At 38.6% G+C, this 24,443-nt stretch overlaps 2 protein-coding genes across 3 annotated transcripts in view; both read right to left on the bottom strand.

The window, feature by feature from the left end:
- Nucleotides 1-24,443, bottom strand: part of NSF (N-ethylmaleimide sensitive factor, vesicle fusing ATPase) — a 166,026-nt gene that overhangs the window by 31,094 nt on the left and 110,489 nt on the right. For both annotated transcript variants that reach the window (XM_054458860.2, XM_063656806.1), the window contains exons 13-15: nucleotides 20,696-20,791; nucleotides 14,445-14,601; nucleotides 11,631-11,764 (exon numbers count right to left, since the gene is read on the bottom strand). In XM_054458860.2, the coding sequence (XP_054314835.1) occupies nucleotides 11,631-11,764; nucleotides 14,445-14,601; nucleotides 20,696-20,791 (387 nt within the window). The remainder of the gene's footprint in view (nucleotides 1-11,630; nucleotides 11,765-14,444; nucleotides 14,602-20,695; nucleotides 20,792-24,443) is intronic.
- LOC129016809 (vesicle-associated membrane protein 5-like) lies at nucleotides 7,461-10,494 on the bottom strand. The gene is made up of 2 exons (XM_054456518.2): nucleotides 10,410-10,494; nucleotides 7,461-7,837 (listed from the first exon to the last, which is right to left on the bottom strand). The coding sequence occupies exons 1-2, from the start codon at nucleotides 10,492-10,494 to the stop codon at nucleotides 7,461-7,463; spliced, it is 462 nt and encodes a 153-aa protein (XP_054312493.2).

Raw genomic sequence — 24,443 nt, 5'->3', positions numbered from 1 at the left:
CACACTGGTCTCTGGTGTCTGTGTCAGGAGCAGGACTTTAGTGTAATGACTCAAGAGCTAGATGGAGCCACAAGAGATGTGTAAAATAAAACTAGATGTCATTTTATTATCTGTGAGAATTGTGGCTCTGTTAAGCAGAAGTAACACTGAAAGATCAGAATTCTGTCAACTCAAATCAGACCATAATGGTAAAAGAGTTTACAAAAGAATTAAAGGTTGAGTATGAAGGATCAGATAGATGTACGTATAAAACCAGACAAAAGATATGAATGCACCGTCTTAAGATGGTCAAGGAAATGAGAATGAATATTCAGCAGTGAAGGAACTGTTTTCGCCTGGCAAGGATGTAGTAATTTCAAATCAGACAGAAGAATTAGCTTATCTGCAAGTTGAATAGAAGTACTCAAGGCCTTGAGACTAGCGTTTTTGGAAATGAAGGTCCTATTCCAGAGACTACAGGTGGGGCTCAGGAAATCTCATCGGTGTCATGAGTAGAATTAGTTTCTGCATCCCAGCCCAGTCTCTCTGGTTGGTAACCAACTTCAGTACACCAAGATAGTAAACCCCATCCCCACCCACACCAACATCTTGCTTGGAATGGCATATATTCCTTCCTGGGTATCTTTTAACCATTGAAGATTCATAATTAGGTACAGAAATAAAGTCAAACTCATGATATTAACCATTTTTCATGTTAGGTTTAAAAACAACCTGTGTATACTTGGTTTTTAAAGTATTCCTAACAATTAAGTTACCATAATAGAGTCTCACTGTGACCATCTTGATTCAGTTCCTTCCTTACATCTTTCCTGGCACAAATACTGACAATTTCTCCAGATATTTAATCGGGTCAACCCCTCTGGTGAAAACGTTTTCCTATGCACCATCCCTTTACCCCCTAATTACCCTCCCACACTCTGTCTAAACCCCATCTAGCCTTTCGTCCTAAGCTATCTGTCTCCCCACTGGACTGTTAGGTGGATAAAAGCTTTATTCTGTTCGTGTTATGTCTAGTGCCCAGCACAGAACAGAATTCAGTAATGATGTCTGCTCTATAGGTTCAATGGTTGAAACAACACAAGTTCCAATTCCATCTTGCCATAAATCACATCTTCTCCTTTGGCACAGGATTTTGTATATTATGTATATATATTGATTCATTGTACTATTTTTGTATTATACTAGATTGCAAGCCCTCAGATGGCAAGCACTGTCTTAATTACCTCTGTATCCTCGTATCATTTAATATAATGCCTTATTAGAGAGTAATTAAGAAGTATTTACTAAAAGAATAAATGTACACATTTTAAATTCAAGTAGAAATATTAAGTGAGAAGTTGGAGATATCTGATTGAAGTCAGGGAATGGAAATCACTCTCAGGGCAGTGACTGCTGAAACCATCACAGAGGAAGCCATCTTCAAGGAGAAACGGTAGAAGAAGAAGAAAAAAGGCCTAAGGATTGAGTCTTGGGGTGCTGCCTTATTCATTCACTCACTCAACAAGTATTTTTGAATTCTTATTATGTATCAAGCATTAATGAAGGCACTGCAGAGGATAATAAATAAGACAAAAATGATCCTACTTTCACAAAAGTTAGAGTTGGGGAAGCAAGTCACATGTAATTATAACAAAGCATGACATTATTAGGCTAGGGGAAATACAAGATGATATGGGGGCACAGGGCAGGCAGTATTTCCCCAGTGCCTTGGAAGTTAGGCATAACTATGGGGCTTGCTTTGGTTAATGAAATATGAGGGGAAATAGACCCCTTTCTGAAAGAAGCCTTAGGAGTCACTGCATGATTCACCATACTCCTTTCCCTGCCTTGGCTATCATGGAATCAGATGTAAGATGGGGCCTCTATTATCTATTAGCTTGAGTCTCTGAGAAAATATAATGAACAGAACTCACTGTCTGAGCCATGATGGAAATATAGTAGTGTGAATAAAAAATAAACTTTGTTGTGTTAAGCCACTGAGATTTTCATGCAGCATAACTTTCTTTCATGCAGCATAACTCAGCCTATCTTGACTCTTAAATGGACTCAGGGAGTCAGGAGAGTCTCCTAAATTTAGGAAGTGACACTTAACCTGAGACTTGAAGCATGAACAACAGTTAACCAGTGGAAAGGGTGGAAGAAAGTGTTCTAAGGAGAATATACTGAAAATTAGGAGACACAGAGAGGTGAACATTCAGCAACACTGCAGGAACGGTCAATAAGAATTAAAATAAAGTGGCGTTGGTGTCAATGTCAGTGGAGTCGTAGGTGAGATGAATTAGAAGAGGTGATGAAGGAACTTGGACATAAAAAGTCTTACAAATTTCATGAGTTAAAATTTTATTGTAAAGGCAATAAAAAGCCACTAAAGGGTTATAAGCAATGGACTGACATGTCAGGCTTATGTTTTAGAAACATTTTCCTGATTGTATAGAAAAGCATTAGAGGGGAATAATAGCTAATTGAGATAGTGGAATTCTAGGTGAGAAATGATGGTGGCCAGTGAGTGGGTGTGCTGATAAGTGGACAGAATCTAGAGATGTTCAGAAGGAGGAACTGAAAGAAGGTGAATGAATGGGTGTGTGATGAAAGAGAAAACTGCAGTCAAGGATCTGTCCTGATTTGGCAACTGAAATAAAACACAGTGGTGAAGCTGGTTTGAAAATGTATCATGAGTACATTTAAAGAGCAAGAAGAGAAGGGCCTTTTATCTTCTCCTCCCCAAACACAGAAAAAGAGAAAATGAGAATAGGATATTTATTTCTGTCTCTTGATACATAATGATGGCTCCTTTTGGCTTTGAGTTTGGTACATTCAAGACAACTGAAAAGCTCAGAAGCAGTTCTACAGCGGTTCTTTGCTACTTTTTTTGAAGACAGAACCAATAGGGCAGCCAATGTGGTATCTTATAAACTCAGGTAATTTTAAGGAATCACTGAAAATAATGCTTTGCTTTTCAAATCATTTTTCAGAATTCTACTAAAAGCTCTGATGCCAGCATATAACTCTGACCATCAGGCTGTGAGATCATGGATTAGAGCCACAGGGACCTGGGACACCACAGCCTGGCTGGTTGCAGTAGTTCTGTTTTTCCTCCTCAAAACAATGTACAGCTTATATGGCTGCAAGGACCTTACTCAGGACATTGCTTAGGCCTAAACTGATGATGACTTGCTACATGGTATGTAGTCTCACCAACTTATCTCAGACATTGTAATTCACAAAGCATTTCAAATCACTTCACAGTTGACTGCATGGCCTACACATAACATTTGAGAGGAAAAATACCTGCAGCAGTCACTTAATATCAAGTAGTGACGTTTGTTTTTTTTTTTTGCAGTCGGTCTCTGTGCTAATTACTACCAGAGGGAGAGGTGCGCTCACAGCAAGCTCTATTAACACACCGACCATGACGAAGGCTGTGCAATTCCAGTTGTAACTTGACTAGTTTCAGGTAACCAGTCAACTGAAACTCCTCCGGGTAGCTACTCTGCTCTAATTTAAATACATACACACACACACACCCCTTTCTCTTCTCACACGTATATTTTCTTCCTTATCTAGTCACTAGTGTAACCTGTGCTCATACTCTTCCCAGGATCCACGATTTCTGCCTAGTCTCCTCAGTCCCTTAGTCCCTTTCACCCTTTCTGGCCCAGGCCCCAGCAGAATTCTCACTAAGAATATACTCAGAGTTGGCTGGCAAGTACATGAGATTAGCTGCCACAGTAAAATCCAAGTGAGATATTTACATACTAAGCCGGGAAGCTGCACCACAACTTTAGGTAGATAAATCCCAGAAGGAAGAGAGGTACTGGAAAGAAAGATGTGAGAAAAGTAAAATTGTACAAACTGCCCTAGTCAGACTAGTACAACTGAAGTGCCAAACTCATCGTGAGTTATAGCACACAGCAGGTAACACAGTGCTTGCTCTAGATCCAAAGATGCCCCAACACAGAAGATACCAGGAGGGCTGAGGCTGGAGGTAAGAAGGTAAGAGCCGTATCTTACAGACTCCCCCCCAAAATTAATCTTAAGAATGTATAGTCAGCCTAGTTTTATTACGAAGTTTCCTGTAGAACAGGTAAAATTATCAACATATATACAGGGTCTTAAAGTTAGGTGGGAAGTCTGAAAGAGAAGGCTAAAGAAAAAAAAATAGGAAGAACTGAAGAAGGAAACAATGTGGGAAAGAGTGGCATCAGTCAGCCTGTGTCTCATGAAATAACGGGAGGTCTACTCTAAAGGAAGAGCAGCTCTAGAAAACAAAGAAGCCCATTATATCCACCTGTGCACATAATGAGATTGTCATATTAAACTGTAACCTCCCTTGCATGCAAAGGTGGAGGTACGACACAGGCTGGAGAGGCATGAGAGACAACCCAGAGTGTGGGGAGCCTGGGCTTAAGGCAAGAGTGTGCCACATGCACTCCGTGAGCACTGAGGGACAGGAGAAGCACAGCTCTGCCACGCAGGGATTAGGGGCAGGTCTGAATATGGTGCTCAAGGACATGGCAAGCTCTTAAGTCCCAGAGCCCACTCCTGGGATCTTCAGACAAGTGGGGAGCCACCTGTGTGTGGGACAAGGGCAGCAGCTACGGGCTCCAGCGTCTACACAAGTGCAAACGGGAGCACACCAGCATTAGTTCCATTAATCCCAGCCTTTCGGGATCACAAGCCACAACAAGCATGCTCTCAGGAGATTCAGCCCTCCATCCTCTGGGACCTCCTTAGTACCCTTAGGTAAGCAAAGCCAAACACTCTGGTTCTTCTGGGAGCTGAAAGAGTTCATCTCAATTCTGAAGTGCTTGGCGTGAAGTACCTAGTTAGTAGAAATCTGATGACTGTAGGAATCTGATGGCTTAGAAAATCCCTAATGCAATAAATCTGTCAGCGATTAGTTAAAAGCATACTCTAATCATACTTGGTAGCATATAAAAACGTAAATGAGCAAATTCAAATGGGCACTATCAGTAATAATCTCTAGTTTCTAAAAATAACTTGGGAGTAGACCAAGCAAACATTAGCTGTCTGCTAATGAAACTGCCTCAGGAAGTGGACCTAAACTTTTGGCAAAGCTCTAAAGCTTCCTGGAATGACCTTAAAATCCTTTATTTGTTCTCCCTGCTTTTCAGGAAAAAATCTTACATTTTCACATATCGTGAGCCACAGAGAAGGGTATTCTTAATAATATAAAAAGTCACAAGGTCTGAAAGTTCTGCACCAGCCTCCTTTCTATGCCAAAGAGATACAAGTGCCAAAAGACACAGTGTATTGAACAAAACAACAACAAATGCCCACCCCCCAGCCATACAGGGACCTGTAGTCACTTCCAGAGTGCCCACTTCTCTCAGCTAATACATGCAAAAACTTCAACAAATCAGCTACATTATATATTAGGATGTTAACCAAAAACATCCAAATTCTGTTGCTTAGTAACTGCTGTCAAAAGATCCAATTTCCAGCTCTGCTCTTTGTATAGACTAAACCATGAAAAGAGGAGGATTAGGCATCACGATTCTGTTCTGTGCAGACTACAATTTGCAGTGGGATTTACAGGAGGATATTCAAAGAAGATTATTTCTTTCTTGCAAAGCTAGTGGAAAGGAAAATTTCTTCCATTAATTTTCAATCCTTTGAAAATAAGACTATATCATGTTATTAATGGGTACAGTTTTATAAATCACTGGTAGTTTTACTTAATTTTGTTCAAACAATTTAGTTCTATCTGATTGTTCTACTTCATCTCTACTGATTGTATACTCAGAAAGCATCAAGATTAGGTAATTAGCTAAAATCAAATTCTGCTTTCTTCTTTTGTTCATTTAATGGCACAAATAGAACTAGTAAAATAGATTTTAAAAAAGTATTGATGCAAAAATGGATAAAGGAATTAAAATTTAAAAATAGAATGAAGTTTGGGAAGCAAACATAAAATAGGGGAGAAGGGGAAGGTCTGTGAATGCTTCAAATATCTTAATGGAACATATGGTATACCCCCCAGAACGTGAGGACAATACCTCATACATACTTCAGCAGTGTTGAGGAGTTTATCCACGGAGAAAGGATTCACTAATAAGCAAATTAAGAGAAGTACAAGGTGAATTTTAAATTAATTGAGAATAAACTACTTTCATGTATTTTAGCACCATCCATTTGTGAAAAAGAGGCAATAGTATAATTATAATAAAATCTCATGTACTCATTAAAGCAAGCCTAACAGCCCTCTCTACTAACAAAAACTCCTACCTGTTGGTTTAAGTAATAAAATGGTATGTAAAGATGCTCTACGAATTAACTAATTCAGACCACACGTCTTTAACAAAAATTAATGTGTTACATATTTTTCAGTTTCACAGACTATTGTCATTGCAAAACATTTTGAAAAATCTTAAATTTGAGCATTTAGTCATTGAACTGTAGCTAAAGAAATAACTAAATGCCAACCTTCTGCTTATCAAACTGGCAAAAAATGTTTTAATATCAAGTACAGGTGAGAATCCCAAGAAACTCATACTCTTATATGATGAAGCTACAAGTGTAAATTGGTACAACATTCTGAAGGGGTAGGCTTTATAAAACCAAGAGCATTTTTTACCTAAGAGCTTTGATAGTACTATGTATCAAAAATCTTTACAATACTAATATTTTTACCTTAGCAATCCCACTTCTGAGAATTTGTCATAAGGAAATAATAAAAAATGTATGTATAACAATAAGTAAAAATAACCACTACACTTCATTGATTTCATATTATATCCCAGGCACTGTGTGATACTTTACAGAAATTACCATCTAATTCTCATAACCCTATAATGCAGCTATTAATATTATCTTCATTTGACAGATGAGAAAACAGTGGCTTATAGGTTAAATGACATATCCAAGGTCATTCAGCCGGTCAGTGTGGAGAGCTGAGCAAGCCCAAATTCTTGGTCATGTTATACTACTCTAGTGAAGAAAAATCTAATGAGAAAATGGGGGCAGTAATTTCCTTAGTTTGGTAGTCCTATGGAATACTGTTTTTATATAAATTTTAAATTTTTAGTTATGGCTACATAATAGTTACACATATTTATGGAGTACATGCACCATTTTGATACAAGTATAAAACATGTAATGATCAAATAAGGGTAGTTGTGAAACTCATTAAGCATGTATCATTTCTTTTTGTTAGGAATATTCAATTTCCACTCTTGTAGTTATTTTCATCTATACATAATTTTTTTTTTTTAATCAGCTTTCACTGAGCTTCAGGTGGGGCTGGCCTGGCATGGCCAGTATGGCAGGGTGCCCTTGAGGGGCCAGTCTGTGGCGTGACAGGAAACGCAGGGGTGCACATGTTGGGGCTGCCCTTTGGCACTCACTGGGGTGGGTCAGGGGAGAGCAAACACCAAGGTTCTCTGAAGACCGGAACCAGCCAGTGCAGCCATTTGGCTTCTCCCTCAGGACCAGCTGAGTCAGTCCCCAAGCCCTGAGATGGTACCTGCATCCTGGGTCTGTGGGGCATTACTGGTGTCACTCTCAGGGAGAAAGATGGCCAGCTGCTCAATCAGGATGATGAGCAGGCTACCACCCATCACTAGCCCCAAGTAGATCCGGCAACAGATGTTCTCCCAGCACTTCTTCTGGGCCAGGGTCTTTGTTGTCTTGCTGAAGGCTGAGCTCATATCCAGGAGTTGGTCTGAACACTGCTCCAGTTCGGCCAGCTTCCCATCATGCTCCAGGACCTTGTCAAAGTTGTTAAGCGTGATTTCCGTCACCTTGTTCGCTTGCCGCTGGCACTGCTCCAACTCTTTCCCTGCCAACGCCGCCACCACTAGGCCCGTTCCCCGAACTACACATTATTTTATTTTTTAGACGGAGTCTTGCTCTGTTGCCCAGGCTGGAGTGCAGTGGTGTGCTCTTGGCTCACTGCAACCTCTGCCTCCTGGGTTCAAGCGATTCTCCTGCCTCAGCCTCCTGAGTAGCTGGGATTACAGGGCATGTGCCACCACGCCTGGCTAATTTTTGTATTTTTAGTAGAGACGGGGTTTCACCATGTTAGTCAGGCTGGTCTCGAACTCCTGACCTCGTGATCCCTCCCACCTCAGCCTCTCAAAGTGCTGGGATTACAGGGGTGAACCGCTGTGCCTGGCCCATGATTTTTAAGTATAGTTAATTTACTGTGCTTTCGAACACTAGATCTTATTACTTCTATTTAATGGTATTTTTGTTACTACTACCCTTCCCAGCCTCTGATAACCATCATTCTAACTCTACCTCCGTAAGTTCAATTGTTTAGTTCCCATATATGAATGAGGACATGTGATATTTGACTTTCTGTGCCTGGCTTCTTTCACTTAACATCATGTCTTCCAGGTCCTTCATCCATGTTGTTGCAAATGACAAGGATTTCATTCTTTTTAAATGGCTGTGTTACAGTCCACTGTGTATATGTGTCACATCTTCTTTATCCATTCATCCACTGAGGGACATTCAGGTTGATTCCATTCCACTACTGTGAATACTGCTGCAATGAACTTGGGAGTATAGCTAACTCTTTGATATATGATATTATTTATAATTGTGAAAAAAACCTGGAAACAACCTAATTGTCCAACAAAAAGGGATTGTTCAGATATTAGACAGCTATTAATTTAAAATAATGTTCAGATTAGCTTTAGTTACACTGAAAAAAGTTCATAATATTTTAAGTGAAAAAAGCAAGTTTACATCAGTATGTTTCAATGTAATCCCCAATATATAAGGAAGGGGTATATGTGTTCATGTGTACACATGTGTCTGAGTAGAAAAGAGAATTGAAGGACAAATATGAATTTATTGTTATTTTCTTCTGTTCTTTCTTGTATTTTCTAAATTATTTCTGTAATTAGAAAAAGCTACCTTAATTTTTGCACTTACAACAACAAAAGAAAGGTTTTCTCCAGAATTATAAAACTTTATAAATTATTTGTGCTCTGAAAAAAAAAATTAAAACATCTTCTTTCCATCCTCACACTAAAAATGGAGGTACAGGCCGGGTGCGGTGGCTCACACCTGTAATTCCAGCACTTCAGGAGGCTGAGGCGCGCAGATCACGAGGTCAGGAGATCAAGACCATCCTGGCTAACATGGTGAAACCGCGTCTCTACTAAAAATACAAAAAAATTAGCCAGACATGGTGGCGGGTGCCTGTAGTCCCAGCTACTTGGGAGGCTGAGGCAGGCGAATGGCGTGAACCTGGGAGACAGAGCTTGCAGTGAGCTGAAATCACGCCACTGTACTCCAGCCTGGGCGACAGAGCAAGACTCCATCTCAAAAAAAAAAAATAATAATAAATAAATAAATAAATGGAGGGGCAAGAACAGTAGTGGGAGGTAGACTAGAACTTATACTAAAGAATGACATTTACATTTCATTTTCAAAAACAACCTGGAAGACAGCATCTTTAGACTGGTTTGAGCCCTCAGGCTTTTGTCAACCTATCATTAGGTAACAATGTGAAAACTATTTGCAGGGAAATATTTTGTAATATTTCTAATATATTTCTAAGAAACTTATGCTTCATTCCTTTCTCTTTTCTGAACTTTAATTACAAAGAATAATATTTTTCCCCCAAGGAAAACCAAAAATTCTAATATAAATTTATTATACTGCTGAAGCAGAAATAATTTTTATAACTTTAAGAGTGCATGGATGATCCAGACAGTGAATCATGAATTAAAACAATTTTGAATGAGCTTGTATGGACACTTATTTTTATACTCCCTAGCTTTCTACTCATCTAAAACTCTACCTTGAAAGGCTTCAACAATTTGAAGATTAAATCATAAGTTATTAAGCCATTAATTTAACCATTTAAGCCTCTAAAATCAGCACATATTACCTTCCCCCTTCAAGTCAATTTGCAAGAGATTAAAATAATAAAAATGATAATATCTCACACTTACAAAGTAGCTTTGATCTGCAGAAGCCTGAAGTACTTTTTAAAAACTTTATAGAAAAACTAGGACCATCCACCCACATCTCAGAGTACATCTGAGGTAGAAGCTGGCAGCTGGTGGAAAGCAATGGAGTAATTTACCATCTGCAAAGATGACTACTACTTTTGAAAAAGCACAGGAATAGATGATTTAGGAAAATGCAAATAGAATTAGCTATTCAATAAATAAATGGGACATTCAACAGCTACAGATTTCAAGGGCTGTTATTTAAATTTTTACCAGAAGAAGTGGGTTAAGGGTTCCCATCAGAGGGAAAACGAAAAACAAAGAAAAACAGCCCTACCTACTCTAGGGAAATCACTGGTCCCAGTTATTCTATTCAGATTTTCCTGGGAAGGACAGATACTATTGGTTTCACCTCAGAGACAGAATAAACTATGATATTATAAGTTCTTTTTGCATCTGGCAATATTTCCCTTTCACACTCAATTTCAAACATTTTTATGTATTTCTCTGGACTCTTCAGTGTGTATGCCCGGAATCCTGCTACAAGTTCTGCTTCCTCCATCATCTGAAGGACCCTGTGCAATTTTCTGCCACCTGCACAAACAAGAGACTAGCTTCTCAAGCTTACATTTTTTGGGAGTCATCTTCCTTTTACATCTATTTCTCCTCTTCAGTCTCTTTAACAAAGAAACACCGAAGAATTCTACATTACATCTTTATAAAGCGAATGCCTAAGGGCAACGTAAAAGAAAACCCTGAGCTGTCTTTACTAGGTAGCACTTCAATTCTCAAGATTCTTTTACCTCATTCTGATTTTCCCACATCTCTTGGACTTACAGTCAGTTCCTATCTATAAAAGATCAAGCATGAACAAAAGAATTTAAATAAAAGAAATACTTCAGCTGGATACAAAAAATAATTTCTTGACTGTCTGGCAGTATGCAAAATTAGAATAGCAATGGAAACATGACCTAACAAGTAAGATGGAACAGCCATTTAGAGTCTTCATCATTGATTTTTGTTGTTGCATGGCACTTGCTTGAATGTAAGAGAGATGGACCAGATGGTCTTACAGTCTTTTCAGCTCTAGGATTCTATTCTATGCTGTTCTAACTTCACTGATGGTATAAAGTGGCCATGTTAATTAAGAAGGTGACGAGTGGCACTTGGAGAAAGGAAGATGGATGAGAACTGCATTAAGTTACCAAGCAGATTCTGATTATTACCTAATATAAAACTATCCTTTTGTAGGGATTCCTGGGACTATTTTCCCATTGATACATCTCTGTCTTCCTCAACTTAATTGACCCCAAAGAGTTCAACTTTGTACGATAATGAAAGAACTTTAAAAAATCCTAAATGAATTTGTCCCACTTTATTCAAATATTTTCAACTATACCTCTTTTAATCAAATTGATACAAAACTAGGAAATGAAACCTAATACGTACTAAACAAAGCATAATTTAGAAGGTAAAGGTACTCAATAAAATACATTACAAAGTTAGAAAATCTAAAACAGTCACTGTTTCCCCCATATTCTGCTGATAATTTGGTTCCACTTGAGAAGAACACAGTTGCTATGGGTTTATATGTATACATGTACAAAGGCATATATATGTGCGCACACACACACACACACACACACACACACACCATTTAAGAGATAGGAAATTAAAATGAAAGTAAAATCCTGATACCTTCTTCATGGCCTGACATTTGGCTGTTTCAGAAAAGCCAATCATTTTATCAGGAGAACAGATCTTGATGAATGGGAAGTTGGATTCCTCTGCAATTTTTGCAGCTAAAGCAGTCTTCCCACTGTGAGGAGGGCCTGCATAAAGATATGAGCAAGTCAGGGGAAAAAAGCCAACCTCAGCAAAGGGAAATAAAACAAGTTTAAACTTTTATCCAGAACATACTGAGGTCTCGACTAGTTGTTCATTAACATTTCCTGACACAATTTCACAGCAGACATGTTTTCTCTTATTTATTAGCAACAAAACCTAATGAACTAATTAGCATTTCTCAAAAGTATGGTGAAATACATGCCTCCTGACATTCTCACATATCCTTAATCTTTCAAACTTTTGGCAAAATATATACAGTGTAAGGGTTTTGCTTCTTAAGAGAACGCATTCAAATGCATATTAGTACTTATGTTGTTAGTTCTATCAAATCATTTGTCTAACAAAAAAAAGACAATCTTAGGAGCTGATATTGGGGGCAGGGGAAAACTGCCTTATTAGAAGCAAATGTGATGTAAAAAGTTAGAAATCTGAAGACTCAGGCCTTCTCATAAAGACAAGCAATCTACGAACTTACCTACATTTAGACATCCCTGCCTTCCCTTGCCTGTTTTGGAAGCTGTGTCCCTCGTTCAACCATAAACCAATCAAATCTTCCTTTCCATCTTCTCAGGAACCTGACATTACTGATTGTTCCTTTCTCCCATATGTTTGACTTCTTCCTCTTCCCTGAAGCCTTTCCAAAAGTGTTTTAGCATGTTCTAGTCTATCTGACAGTTTAATACATAACAACAAAAAACTCTTTCTGGACATCATACCCCTCAAAACTGCACCTTCCTCTCCATTCAGAATGGAACTTGCCTATGTAATTATTTACACTGGCTGCTTTTGTTCTTCACCTCCCACCCATCCTCACTAAATCTTATGGCTCCCACCCCCATTACACTGAACAGGCTCCCATCAAGGTCACAAATGATCTCCATGTCATCAAACCCAACAAACACTTTGGTATCTTTTTCAGCTTCTTAGGAGCATTTGATACAATTCATAATTCCCCTCTTTCTTAAAATATGTTTCTTTTCTTGGCTTCTGTAACACACATTCTCTCTTTCCCCTTTCCTCTCTGGTTACTCTTGCTCAGTCTCTTTTGTTCTAGGTCTCCTTTTCATCTCAACCCACACCCTCACTGTAAGTGATTTCATCCACTCCCATGGCTTCAACCACAGTCTATATACTGGCAACTCATGAGTCTACTGTTAGCCAGACCCACATATCCAACAGGCTACTCAACATTTCCGATTTACTTCTCCTATATGACCCTTGAATTTAACATGTTCAAAACTGAACTCATCATCTTTCTTCCAGAAATCTGCTTTCCATTAGTGTTCCCAATCTTAGTAAACAGCACCATTTATCAGGCTATGTATGCCAGAACCCAGGGGGTCATGTTTGATACCTCTGCCCATATCCAATCTAACAAATATTTCTAGGCTTCAGCTTCCCCACCTACAAAATAGAGACAACAGCAGCATCTACCCTTGGAGGACTGAAGTGGGGTTTAAATAGACAATATGTGCACAGTGCTAGTAGAGTGACTGGCAAATAGCAAGGGCTCAAAAAATGTTAGCATAATTATGATTGACAATAATAATGAGGTCATTTTTATTCTATCTCCTAAATATTTCTAATTAGTCTACTTATCTCCATCTACACTACTCCACATACTTCAAACCACAATCGACTCTCATTAAGACTAATCCAACTGCTTCTAACCATTAGTCTCTTCTGTATCTTTTTGCCCCTCCAATCCATTCTCCATCATAAAGCAGTCATGATGATGTGGCTTCACTGCTTAAAATCTTACAAATGGCTTCCCATTGCCCCTAAGATAGTTTAAATCTTTAATATGGCCTACAAGGCTTTATATGAACTGGCTTCTATCTGCTTCTACAGTCTCATGTCAGGACAATCTCTCTTTCTGTTTCAAGCTCCTTCCTGCCCAGGACTTTTTCACATGCTCTGCCTCAAACATCCTCCCCAATGACTTTGGCTGGCCAGAGTCTCCTCATTGGTCAAGTCATGGCTTAATATGTTTCTCTCAGGGAACTCTCATCCCCCAGACCTTTAGAGGTAGTTAGATTCCCTTGTCATGGGGCCTCACTGAACTTTTCTGCCGTCATACTAATTATGACTGTAAATTAATTATTTGTGAATGGAATGTCCTTCCCCTTTTGTCTGTCTACTCAATAAAATCCTAACTGGTCTTTCAAGGCCTAGATTAAATAGCATCTCTAGTTTTCCCTGACCACCCCTATGCAAAATGACTTGTATTCACACACACCTTTACACACATACACCGTAGTCAGGAATTTCTTTACACTGCCTTTGTTCATGACCAGACTGAATGAACACTTGAATGTCTTTGTATCTCCAGCAACTAGTTCAATGACTAAAATACAAGTACTCAGTAAGTATTTATTTAATTGAATTGAGGCTAAGTGGTGTCATTCAGTGTATTAAGTGCCACAGAAATACAGATATAATCCTACAAGAAAACTAGTTGCTATCTTTCCTCGCTAACATTCTACCCCACGAAAATTTTAATTTGTACACAATATTGGTACATAGACTGGATTACTATTTTCAGATCAAGAACAAGGTTAAAAACGGAAAAGAATTCACTTTTCTAGAATGTGCTTACGGGCTTTTAAAAAATGCTGCTTTTTTTCCTTTAACTTTTAATGCCATCTCCTCATTCATTCTCACCTTCCAGAAGCACGCTGACCAATGGTGTGCGGTCACTGTTCTTAGTCTGCTGCACCAGCAGCTCCCCATCATCTAGAACTCGAGTAACTGGGTCACCCCATTTTATGATACCGTTCATAATGTAACTTGCATAATCTTCTTGGTTTGTGCCAAATGCCTATTAAGAAAAAGGATAGTTTAAAGCATTTTGAGCATTAGTGTTAAAAACTATTTAACAGTATAAAAGACGAGTTATAATTCGTACTTGCTAAAGGTATTGATCACTATCCCATATTAATATAAAAAGCCTGGAAAGCAAAACAACTTGTATAATTTCTCATTTAACATTTTTCCCAATAGGAAAAAAAAGGCTGCTTTGAGTGACTTAATGGAATAAAAACAATGGATTCTAGGCTGAGATTCCACCAGAGCTCAAACCCTCATAATTCCTGAGAGAAAGAATATGTTCCAATGTGCTTATTTTTATCAACAGTATGCAGTTTGAGGCTGTTCTGTTAAGAACAAGGGAAAAAAGAGATTATGGACTTAGAAATAGCGCAACAGACAAACATACTACCTTAACACTGGCTGCAGGTGCTATGGATTAACATGAGAATATGAAATGGTAATGAGAAGATCATGTTCACATCAACTTTGTGGTAGGGGACATAGTTAAATGGCACCAATGTTAAGTTTATATGTGTAAATATAAGATTTAGGACAAGATAGAAGTGAGGAGCTGTAATGAAAAGGATATAAAAGCAATTACTACACATAATAATTCTATTTGTGTTCACTACATATTGGAGCTTAAATTGCACCCTTCTTCATTTTCAACTTTCAATCTCAAAGGTTATACCTCCCATCAAAACAGCTGCCAAAAGTAGTCAATAACTTTAGTATTTACAATTGAACTGGATTTTCATGGTTAACAGAATAAATAGGAAAATATAACCTACCACATGTAAAGATCACGTACATGTAAAGATCATGTATCTCGAGAATTTCAATTTTTTAAAGATCATCACATCCCTCAAAAAGTCAATTTTTGATTACCTGATGTATGGAATAGTTTTAATAGTTCTTTAGAACATGCACCTCACATAAAGCTGTTTTTGTAATACTGTCTTTGAAACAGTATCCAGTGATCTCATATCTCTATTATTTTGCCACAAAATAATTTTTCAGACCACTTTTTAGGTAGTCTCCTTGCACATACTGGTCCTTTGATTCCTGAATACAGAGGAAGGTCCTCATTCTTTGGCCTGGATATGGCAAATTCAGTAGTAGTGTAAAAAGTAATGATGAACCTAATCCTTACTGGCTGAATGGCTATTCTAAGAAATTTTTATGGCCAGGCGCAGTGACTCAAGCCTATAATCCCAGCACTTTGGGAGGCTGAGGCGGGCGGACCACCTGAGGTCAGGAGTTCCAGACCAACCTGGCCAACATGGTGAAACCCTGTCTATACTAAAAATACAAAAATTAGCTGGGTGTGGCGGTGTGTGCCTGTAATCCCAGTTACTTGGGAGGCTAAAGTAGGAGAATCGCTTGAACCTGGGAGGCGGAGGTTGCAGTGAGCTGAGATCGCACCAGTGCACTCCAGCCAGGGAGACACAGCGAGACTCTATCTCATTTAAAAAAAAAAAAATTATAGGCTGGCTTTTGTCTTTAATTTTTCCAGTTATATACTCCAAGCCTCACAGCAGAAGCTTTAAGATGCCTGAACCATAAAACAGTGACTCCCAAGATATATAACGTGTATATCTTCCTTACATATCCCATAATTTCATGTTTTTTTAATCCTCCAGACCCTTGGAATAAATAAAATTAAGTTTGTAGTTGTCACATCCTCATGGCCAAATTACTTGTTGTTAAAAAAAATCTTGGAGTTACTTTTGAAAGTGATTATTTTATATTTAAAAGTCACAATAGTAATAAAAACACAGGGCTAACCAAATTGGCTTTTGTCTTTAAAGGAGATACTTGGAACAAATAATTATTGTTAAGAATATATAACAGGCCAGGTGCAGTGGCTCACGCCTGTAAACCCAGCACTTTGGGAGGCCGAGGTGGGTGGATCATGAGGTCAGGAGATTGAGACCATCCTGGCCAACAAAGTGAAACCTCGTCTCTATTAAAAATACAAAAATTAGCCGGGCATGGTGGCGCATGCCTGCAGTCCTAGCTACTCAGGAAGCTGAGGCAGGAGAATCACTTGAACCCAGGAGATGGAGGTTGCAGTAAGCCAAAATTGTGCCACTGCACTCCAGCCTGGCAACAGAGCAAGACTCAGTCTCAAAAAAAAAAAAAAAAAATATATATATATATATATATATATAAAATAAATGGTGGCCAAGTGCAGTGGCTCATGCCTATAATCCTATAATCCTAGCACATTGGGAGGCTGAGGTAGGCGGATCACTTGAGGTCAGGAATTTGAAACCAGCCTGGCCAACATGGTGAAACCCTGTCTCTACTAAAAATACAAAAAAATTAGCCAGGCGTGGTGATGGGCGCCTACAATCCCAGCTACTGGGGAGGCTGAGGCAGGAGAATCACTTAAACCCGGGAGGCAGAGGTTGCAGTGAGCCGAGATTGTGCCACTGCACTCCAGCCTGGGCGACAGAGCAAGACTGTCTCAAAAAAAAAAAAAAAGGATATATAACAAATGGTTGATAAGCATATGAAAAGATACTTATCACCACTAATCATTAAGAAAATACAAATCAAAACTACAATGAGATTTCACTTCATATTCATTAGGATGGCTACTACCAAAAAAACAGAAAATAATTTGTTGGTGAGCATGTGAAGAAGTCAGAACTTTTGTGCACCACTGGTGGGAATGTAAAATGGTGCAGCCACCGTGGAAAATGGTATGGTGGTTCCTCAAAAAATTAAAAACAGAATTACTATATGATCCAGCAATTCCGCTTCTGAGTATATACCCAAAAGAACTAAAAACAGGGTCTTGAAGAGATAATCTGTATAGCCATGCTCATGACAGCATTACTCAAAATAGCTAAAATGTGGCAGAAGCCCGGCTGCCATTGACAGAGGAATGGATAACAACATGTGGTATGCACATATCATGGATTTTTTTTTTTTTTTTTTGAGACAGGGTCTTGCTCTGTCACCAGGCTGGCGTGCAGTGGCACAATCTCGGCTCACTGCAACCTCCACCTCCCGGATCCAAATGATTCTCATGTCTCAGCCTCCCGAGTAGCTGGGATTACAGGTGTGCACCACCACTCCTGGCTAATTTTTGTATTTTTTAGTAGAGATGGGGTTTCACCATGTTGGCCAGGCTAGTTTTGAACTCCTGACTTCAGGTGACCCATCTCAATCTCCAAAAGTGCTGGGATTACAGGCAAGAGCCACCACGCCTGGCCCATATAATGGAGTATTATCCAACCTTAAAAAGGAAGAAAATTCTGACATGCTCCAAGATGGTTGAACCTTGAGGACATTCTGCTACGTCAAATAAGCTAGTTACAAAGAGACAAATACTATGATTCCACTTACATGAGGTACTTAAGATTAGTGAAATTCATAAAGATGGACAGTAGAATGGTGGCTGCCAGGTGTTGTAGGGGAGGGAAAAAAGAGTTATTATTTAATGGGTATAGAGTTTCAGTTCAAGAAGAAGAAGAGTTTTGGAGATGGATGGTGGTGATGATTATACAACATTATGAATTTACTTAATACCACTGAACTATACATTTAAAAATGATTACAATGGTAAACTTTATATGTATTTTAACACAATACAAAATCGAGAAAAAAAGTATATAAAGAACTTGTATCAATCAAATAAGCAGTACAACAGAAAAATAGGCAAAAGACTTGAACAGTGTTTCACAAAATACATGCATGTGGTCAATTAACATATGGAGAAATGCTTAAGTTCTTAAGTAATAACTAAAATGCAAATCAAGACTGAAATGACATCTCATTTTACACCTAACTGAATGGCAAAAATTAAATCTGAGGCTGGGTGCAGTGGCTCACGCCTGTAATCTCAGTACTTTGGAAAGCTGAGGCAGGCAGATCACCTGAGGTCAGGAGTTCGAGACCAGCCTAGCCAACATGGTGAAACCCCGTCTCTACTAAAAATACAAAAATCAGCCAAGCATGGTGGCGGGCACCTGTAATTCTAGCTACTCGGGAGGCTGAGGCAGGAGAATTGCTTGAACCCGGGAGATCGATGTTGCAGTGAGCTGAGATCACACCACTGCACTCCAGCCTGGGTGACAGAGTGAGACTCCATCTCAAAAAAAATAAATAAATAAAAAATAAATCTGATAATACCAAGTGTTGGAGAGGATACAGAACAAGAGGATATCTTTCACAGTATTGGGGGCAGTGTTAATTAGTTCAACCGCTGGGAAATGTTTTTTTAAAGCTGGACATTCATATATCCAACAACCTAATAATTTTATTCCTAAATAAGAGGAATTCATTCAAGAATTCTTATGACAAATCTTTTTTTAATAACAAAAAACTGGTAACATTCACAATTGACAGGAAAATAGATAAATTGTGGTAGTCACACAATGGAATGCTATTCAGCATGAAAATGAATGATGTCTAGCTACAAGAAATCATATAGATCAGCAGTCCCCAACCTTTGTGGCATCAGGGACCAGTTTCATAGAAGATAATTTTTCCATAGGGGGAGGAGGTGGTTTCGGGATGTTTCAAGTGCACTACATTTTTTTTTTTTTTTTGAGACAGAGTCTCGCTCTGTCACCTAGGCTGGAGTGCAGTGGTGCGATCTCGGCTCACTGCAACCTCTGCCTCCTGGGTTCAAGCGATTCTCCTGCCTCAGCTTCCTGAGTAGCTGGGATTACTGGCACGTACCACTACATCCAGCTAATTTTTGTATTTGTAGTAGAGATGGGGTTTCACCATGTTGATCAGGCTGGTCTCGAACTCTCGACCTCATGATCCGCCTGCCTCAGCCTCCCAAAGTTCTAGGATTACAGGCACAAGCCACCATGCCCAGCCCAAGCACATTACATTTATTGTGCACTTTATTTCTATTATTATTACATTGTAATATATAATGAACTAATTATACAACTCACCATAATGTAGAATCAGTGGGAGCCCTGAGCTTGTTTTCCTGCAACTATATGGTCCCATCCAGGGGTGATGGGAGACAGTGACAGATCATCAGGCATTAGATTCTCATAAGGAGTGTGCAATCTGGATCCCTCAGATATGCAGTTCACAATAGGGTTCATACTCATATGAGAATCTAATGTCACCACAAATCTGACAAGAGGTGGAGCTCAGGTGGTAACATGAGCAATAGGGAGTGGCTGTAAATACAGATGAGGCTCACTCACTTGCTGCTCACCTCCTGCTGTGTGGCCCAGTTCCTAACACGCCATGGACCAGTACTGAGGGTTGGGGATCCCTGATATAGATGACTCTTGGTAATAAAATATTTAATAAATAGCAAGTCCCAGAAAACTACATATACCATATTTTATTTTACACGCCATGAAAATACAGACTAATAACAGTGTGTCATAAAGATTAAGATTAATCTTAATGGACCTGAGGTCCATTTAAGAAAGAAAAACACACACTTCTTTAAGAACTGGGACTTTCTACCATTTGTTTTTGTATTAACACAGGACTCTAAACAAAAGTTACTCAAATGTTAGTAGTTGTTTTATAGGAAAATGGGTTAATAACCTTAAAATGTATTCTAAAGCTCCAACTATGACCATTTTGAATGCATTTTAAGAAAACCGACACTTTTTAAGTCTTAGAAACTATAGTAGTCAGAGAAACTAAATGTACTGAGCAAGAAAAAGGGATGCCTTGGAAGAGGCAGAGGAAAGGAAGAGAAAGAGAGACAGGAGGATATGAGAGTTAATTTGGAAGATGACATATGGAAGATGGACTGAAGTTAGGTTTCTGTAGCTTGGGATTGTATAAGAACCAATAAGAAAATTAGTTCTAGTTCAATATAAAGTAAAACAATAACTGGAAAGTCTCAAAATTGAATGGCCTGCCTTACAAGATGGTAAGCTTCCTATCATGAAAATATTTCGGTAAATAATATCACCAGCCACTAGGATTATTGTACAGATGTTTCTCATATTGAACATTTCCAATACTAAAATTTTCTCATTTTATGAAACTGCATATGCTATAACCTTCCATAATACTGGGTAAATGGCACTTACTTTCTCCTGAGTTATTATTATCGTTACTTTTTGGCCTATGTATCACTCAACGGGCATACTCACTGGTTTGATATCATTCTCCAAAGAAGCAAGGAAGTCTCCTCTCGTCACTTGCAGGCTTTCTGCTTTCTCCATGTCCACTTCCACTTTAGTACTGGCCTAAGAAGAGATAAAAACAAAATGTAAGGACTTCCAAGATGTAAGAATAGTTAAGAATATATTCAGTTTAAGAACTTAACTCGAGGATTTAAAAGTATATTTTCACAGATAAAAAAATCTGAAATATTTGCAAATCATATATGTGATAAGGGATTAATATCCAGAATACATAGAGAACTGCCAAAATTGAACAACAAAAAACTAAATAAAAAATGGGCAAAGAACTTAAACATTTCTCCAAAGAAGATATACAAATGGCCTTAAATAAGCACATGAAAAGATGTTCAACCTCACTAATCATTAGGGAAATGCAAATCCAAACTACAAAGAGATTTCACTTCATACTCATTAGGATGGCTACTACCACAAAAATGCAGAAAATAAGAAGTGTTGGTGAGGATGCGGAGAAATCAGAACCCTTATGCACTGTTGGTGGGAACATAAGTAAAATGGTTCAGTCACTGTGGAAAACAAAAATATGGTGGTTCCTCATAAAATTAAAAATAGAATTATCATATGATCCAGCAATTCCACTTCTGGGTATATACCCCAAAGAACTGAAAACAGGGTCTTGAAGAGATGTATCTGTACAGCCTTGCTCATGACAGTATTACTCACAATAGCTAAAATGTGGAAGAAATCCGTATGTCCATTGACAGAGGAATGGATAAACAAAATGTGTTATGCACATACAATGGAATATTATTCAGCCTTAAAAAGAAAGAAAATTCTGACATGCTGCAACATGATGAACCTTGAGGACATTATGCTAAGTTAAATACGCAAATACTGTACAATCCACTTATATGAGGTTCCTGGAGTAGCTGATATCCAAGAGACAGAAAGTAAAATGGTGGCTGCCAGGGGATAGGGAGAGGAAGGAATGGGGAGTTACTGTTTAAGGGTATGGAGTTTCAGTTTTACAAGATGAAAAGAGGTCTGGAGATGAATGGTAGTGATGGTGGCACAACATTAAGAATGTCTTTAATGTCACTGAATTGTATATTTAAAATGGTTACACGGTAAATTTTACGATTCTTTGTTTTTTGTTTTTTGTTTTTTGAGACGGAGTCTCACTCTGTCGCCCAGGCTGGAGTGCAGGGGCGCGATCTCGGCACACTGAAAGCTCCGCCTCCCAGGTTCACGCCATTCTCCTGCCTCAGCCTCCCGAGTAGCTGGGACTACAGGCGCCCGCCACCACGCCCGGCTAATTTTTTGTATTTTTACTAGAGACAGGGTTTCACCATGTTAGCTAGGATGGTCTTGATCTCCTGACCTTGTGACCGCCTGCCTCGGCCTCTCAAAGTGCTGGGATTACAGGCGTGAGCCACCACGCCTGGACAATTTTATGGGTATTTTAAAACAATTTTAAAAATTGGAATCAAAGAAAACACATCTCTCAAATTCACAAATATATATACCCTCTAAACAAGTCCACTTCTAGTAATTTATCCCCTAAATATATTCACAAATGTGTACAAAGTTATATGTACAAGTATATCTACTAAAATAACTTGTTAGGAAAAAAGACGGGAAGCATATTAATAATGTCTACCGAGAGGGGATCAATTATGTAAATTAGAACACATCTGTACCAAGGGACACTGTATAGCCATTTTAACTCATGAGGCATGAGTAAGAAAAAATACATACAGAGAGTAAGACCAGTGAAAAATCCATACAAAAAGAAAATATATACAGAGATGAAAACACAGCCATACTTGGCTGCATATCAGAATAACCTCCAGAGCCTTCAGAGATATACAGGCGCTCAGTCCCATTCCCCACAGGATTTTGATTTAACAGGTCTATTAGAGGGTCTTTATAGTTTTACCAAGTACCACAGGTGATTCTGGTACTGAATCAGGCTTAAGAACCATTACTCTAGGAGACCAAGAACCTAAAACTTTCATTTATATTAATACATTGTGCTTCAGAATCTATGTGCCAGCTCCAAATAGTCTGCTTACTGCACCTGGAGCTAGCATTTAGACATCTGGAGAAGCATCAAGGCCTTTATCAGCACTTGGAGCTGCCTGGACCAGATGAGTGATTAAGATACCAACACGTGTTTTAAAGCGACTGGGCTCACTACCAATAGCACAAAGCAACACAGCCTAATTTTTAAATTGGTGTCATGGCTTTGAAAAAAAAAGCATCTTCAAAAAAAGCTGACTATAAAACAAACGCATGTTAAATAAATATCAACCTTCCATCAATTATTATGAAATATGAGTCATTTTTTTTTAGGAAGAGACTGTGAGACAAATGAAATGACAGATATAAAAAAAAGTCATCCTTGCGGGATAAAAAGAACTATGTCAGGAAGCTGGGTGAAGATGGCAAACAGAACACAGTTATTTATCTTCCTTTCCACCCCAAATCCCACAAAATGACAGAAAATGAGACAGAAAGGCTACAAAGCGTGAAAGAAATATCCAGAAGTTTTAACTGTGATCTAACAGGAGTCTCAGAAGGAGAGAACAGAAAGAGTCATAGAGAAGAAACAATAAAAGACAGAAGAGAAAAAAATTTCCTAAAGCTGAAGAAAGGTGTGCCTCTGCAGTTTAAAGGGTTCAGTGAGTGATGATCGGGATAAATGAAAAGAAGCACACATCTGTCCAGACCCACTGCTGTAAACTTTCAGAGCACCAAAGGTGAAGAGAAAGTCCTAGAACTTTTCTGAGGGACAAAACAGGTTTCCTGCAAAGAAACCAGAATGAGATTGGTATGATAACTCTCACTGGCAACACTAGAAACTAGAAGACAATGAAACCATGTCTTTGAAAAGACATTTGGATGGCTACCCTAGAAAATGATTCCTTGTGTGCACAGGGAGGCAAGTAAGCATTTTCACAACAGTATTTTTTCAACAGCCACAACCAGAAATAATCCATATGTTAAATAAATTATTCATTAATTCTATTTACTGAATACCTACCAGACACCAAGCACTATTTGAGGAACTAGAGTCATAGCAGTAGATAAAACAGAAAAGGTCCCTGTGTTCATAGATCTTATATTTTCCATTATGTAGCAATATTCTAGAATACTCTGCATTTGTCCAAAATAATGAAGGGGACTTACATGCACTGACACAGAAAGCTATCCAAGGAATATTTGCAAGTGAAAAATGTAAACTGCAGTATAATTCCATTAATGTTCATTTTTTTAAAAAAGCACATATGTATATGAATGTAAATATTATATAAAGGAAACAAACTTCAAAGATATATCCCAAATTTTGGCTAACTCTGGAGAGGGAAAGGAAAGCGGTGTTAGAGATGGCCTTTCTCATTTTTCCCTACATGCTTTGACATTCTTGAATCTTTTACAAAAAGAAAGCCATCATCTATAACTTCTATACTTTTAAAAATAAAGTAAAAAGTAACAAAGAGACAAATATTTTACTTCAATAGAACAATTAACATTTAAATTATTGGGCTGGGCATGGTGGCTCACACCTGTAATCCCAGCACTTTGGGAGGCTGAGGCAAGAGGATCACGAGGTCAGGAGATCGAGACCATCCTGGCTAACACGGTGAAACACTGTCTTTATTAAAAATACAAAAAAGTAGCCAGGCGTGGTGGCGGACACCTATAGTCCCAGCTACTCGGGAGGCTGAGGCAGGAGAATGGTGTAAATCCGGGA

Source organism: Pongo pygmaeus, chromosome 19 (genome assembly GCF_028885625.2).
Source record: "Pongo pygmaeus isolate AG05252 chromosome 19, NHGRI_mPonPyg2-v2.0_pri, whole genome shotgun sequence".
NCBI lineage: Eukaryota > Metazoa > Chordata > Mammalia > Primates > Hominidae > Pongo > Pongo pygmaeus.
This window is presented reverse-complemented; position numbering and strand designations above follow the sequence as displayed.

Bases quoted from the DNA above. Each gene is read 5' to 3' on its own strand.
- LOC129016809 (XM_054456518.2), bottom strand. From the start codon at position 10,494: ATGGAGGAAGCAGAACTTGTAGCAGGATTCCGGGCATACACACTGAAG. The intron at 7,838-10,409 runs GTGAAAGGGAAA...AATAATGTGTAG, and splicing joins AAAAATGTTTGAAATTGAGT to TTCGGGGAACGGGCCTAGTG.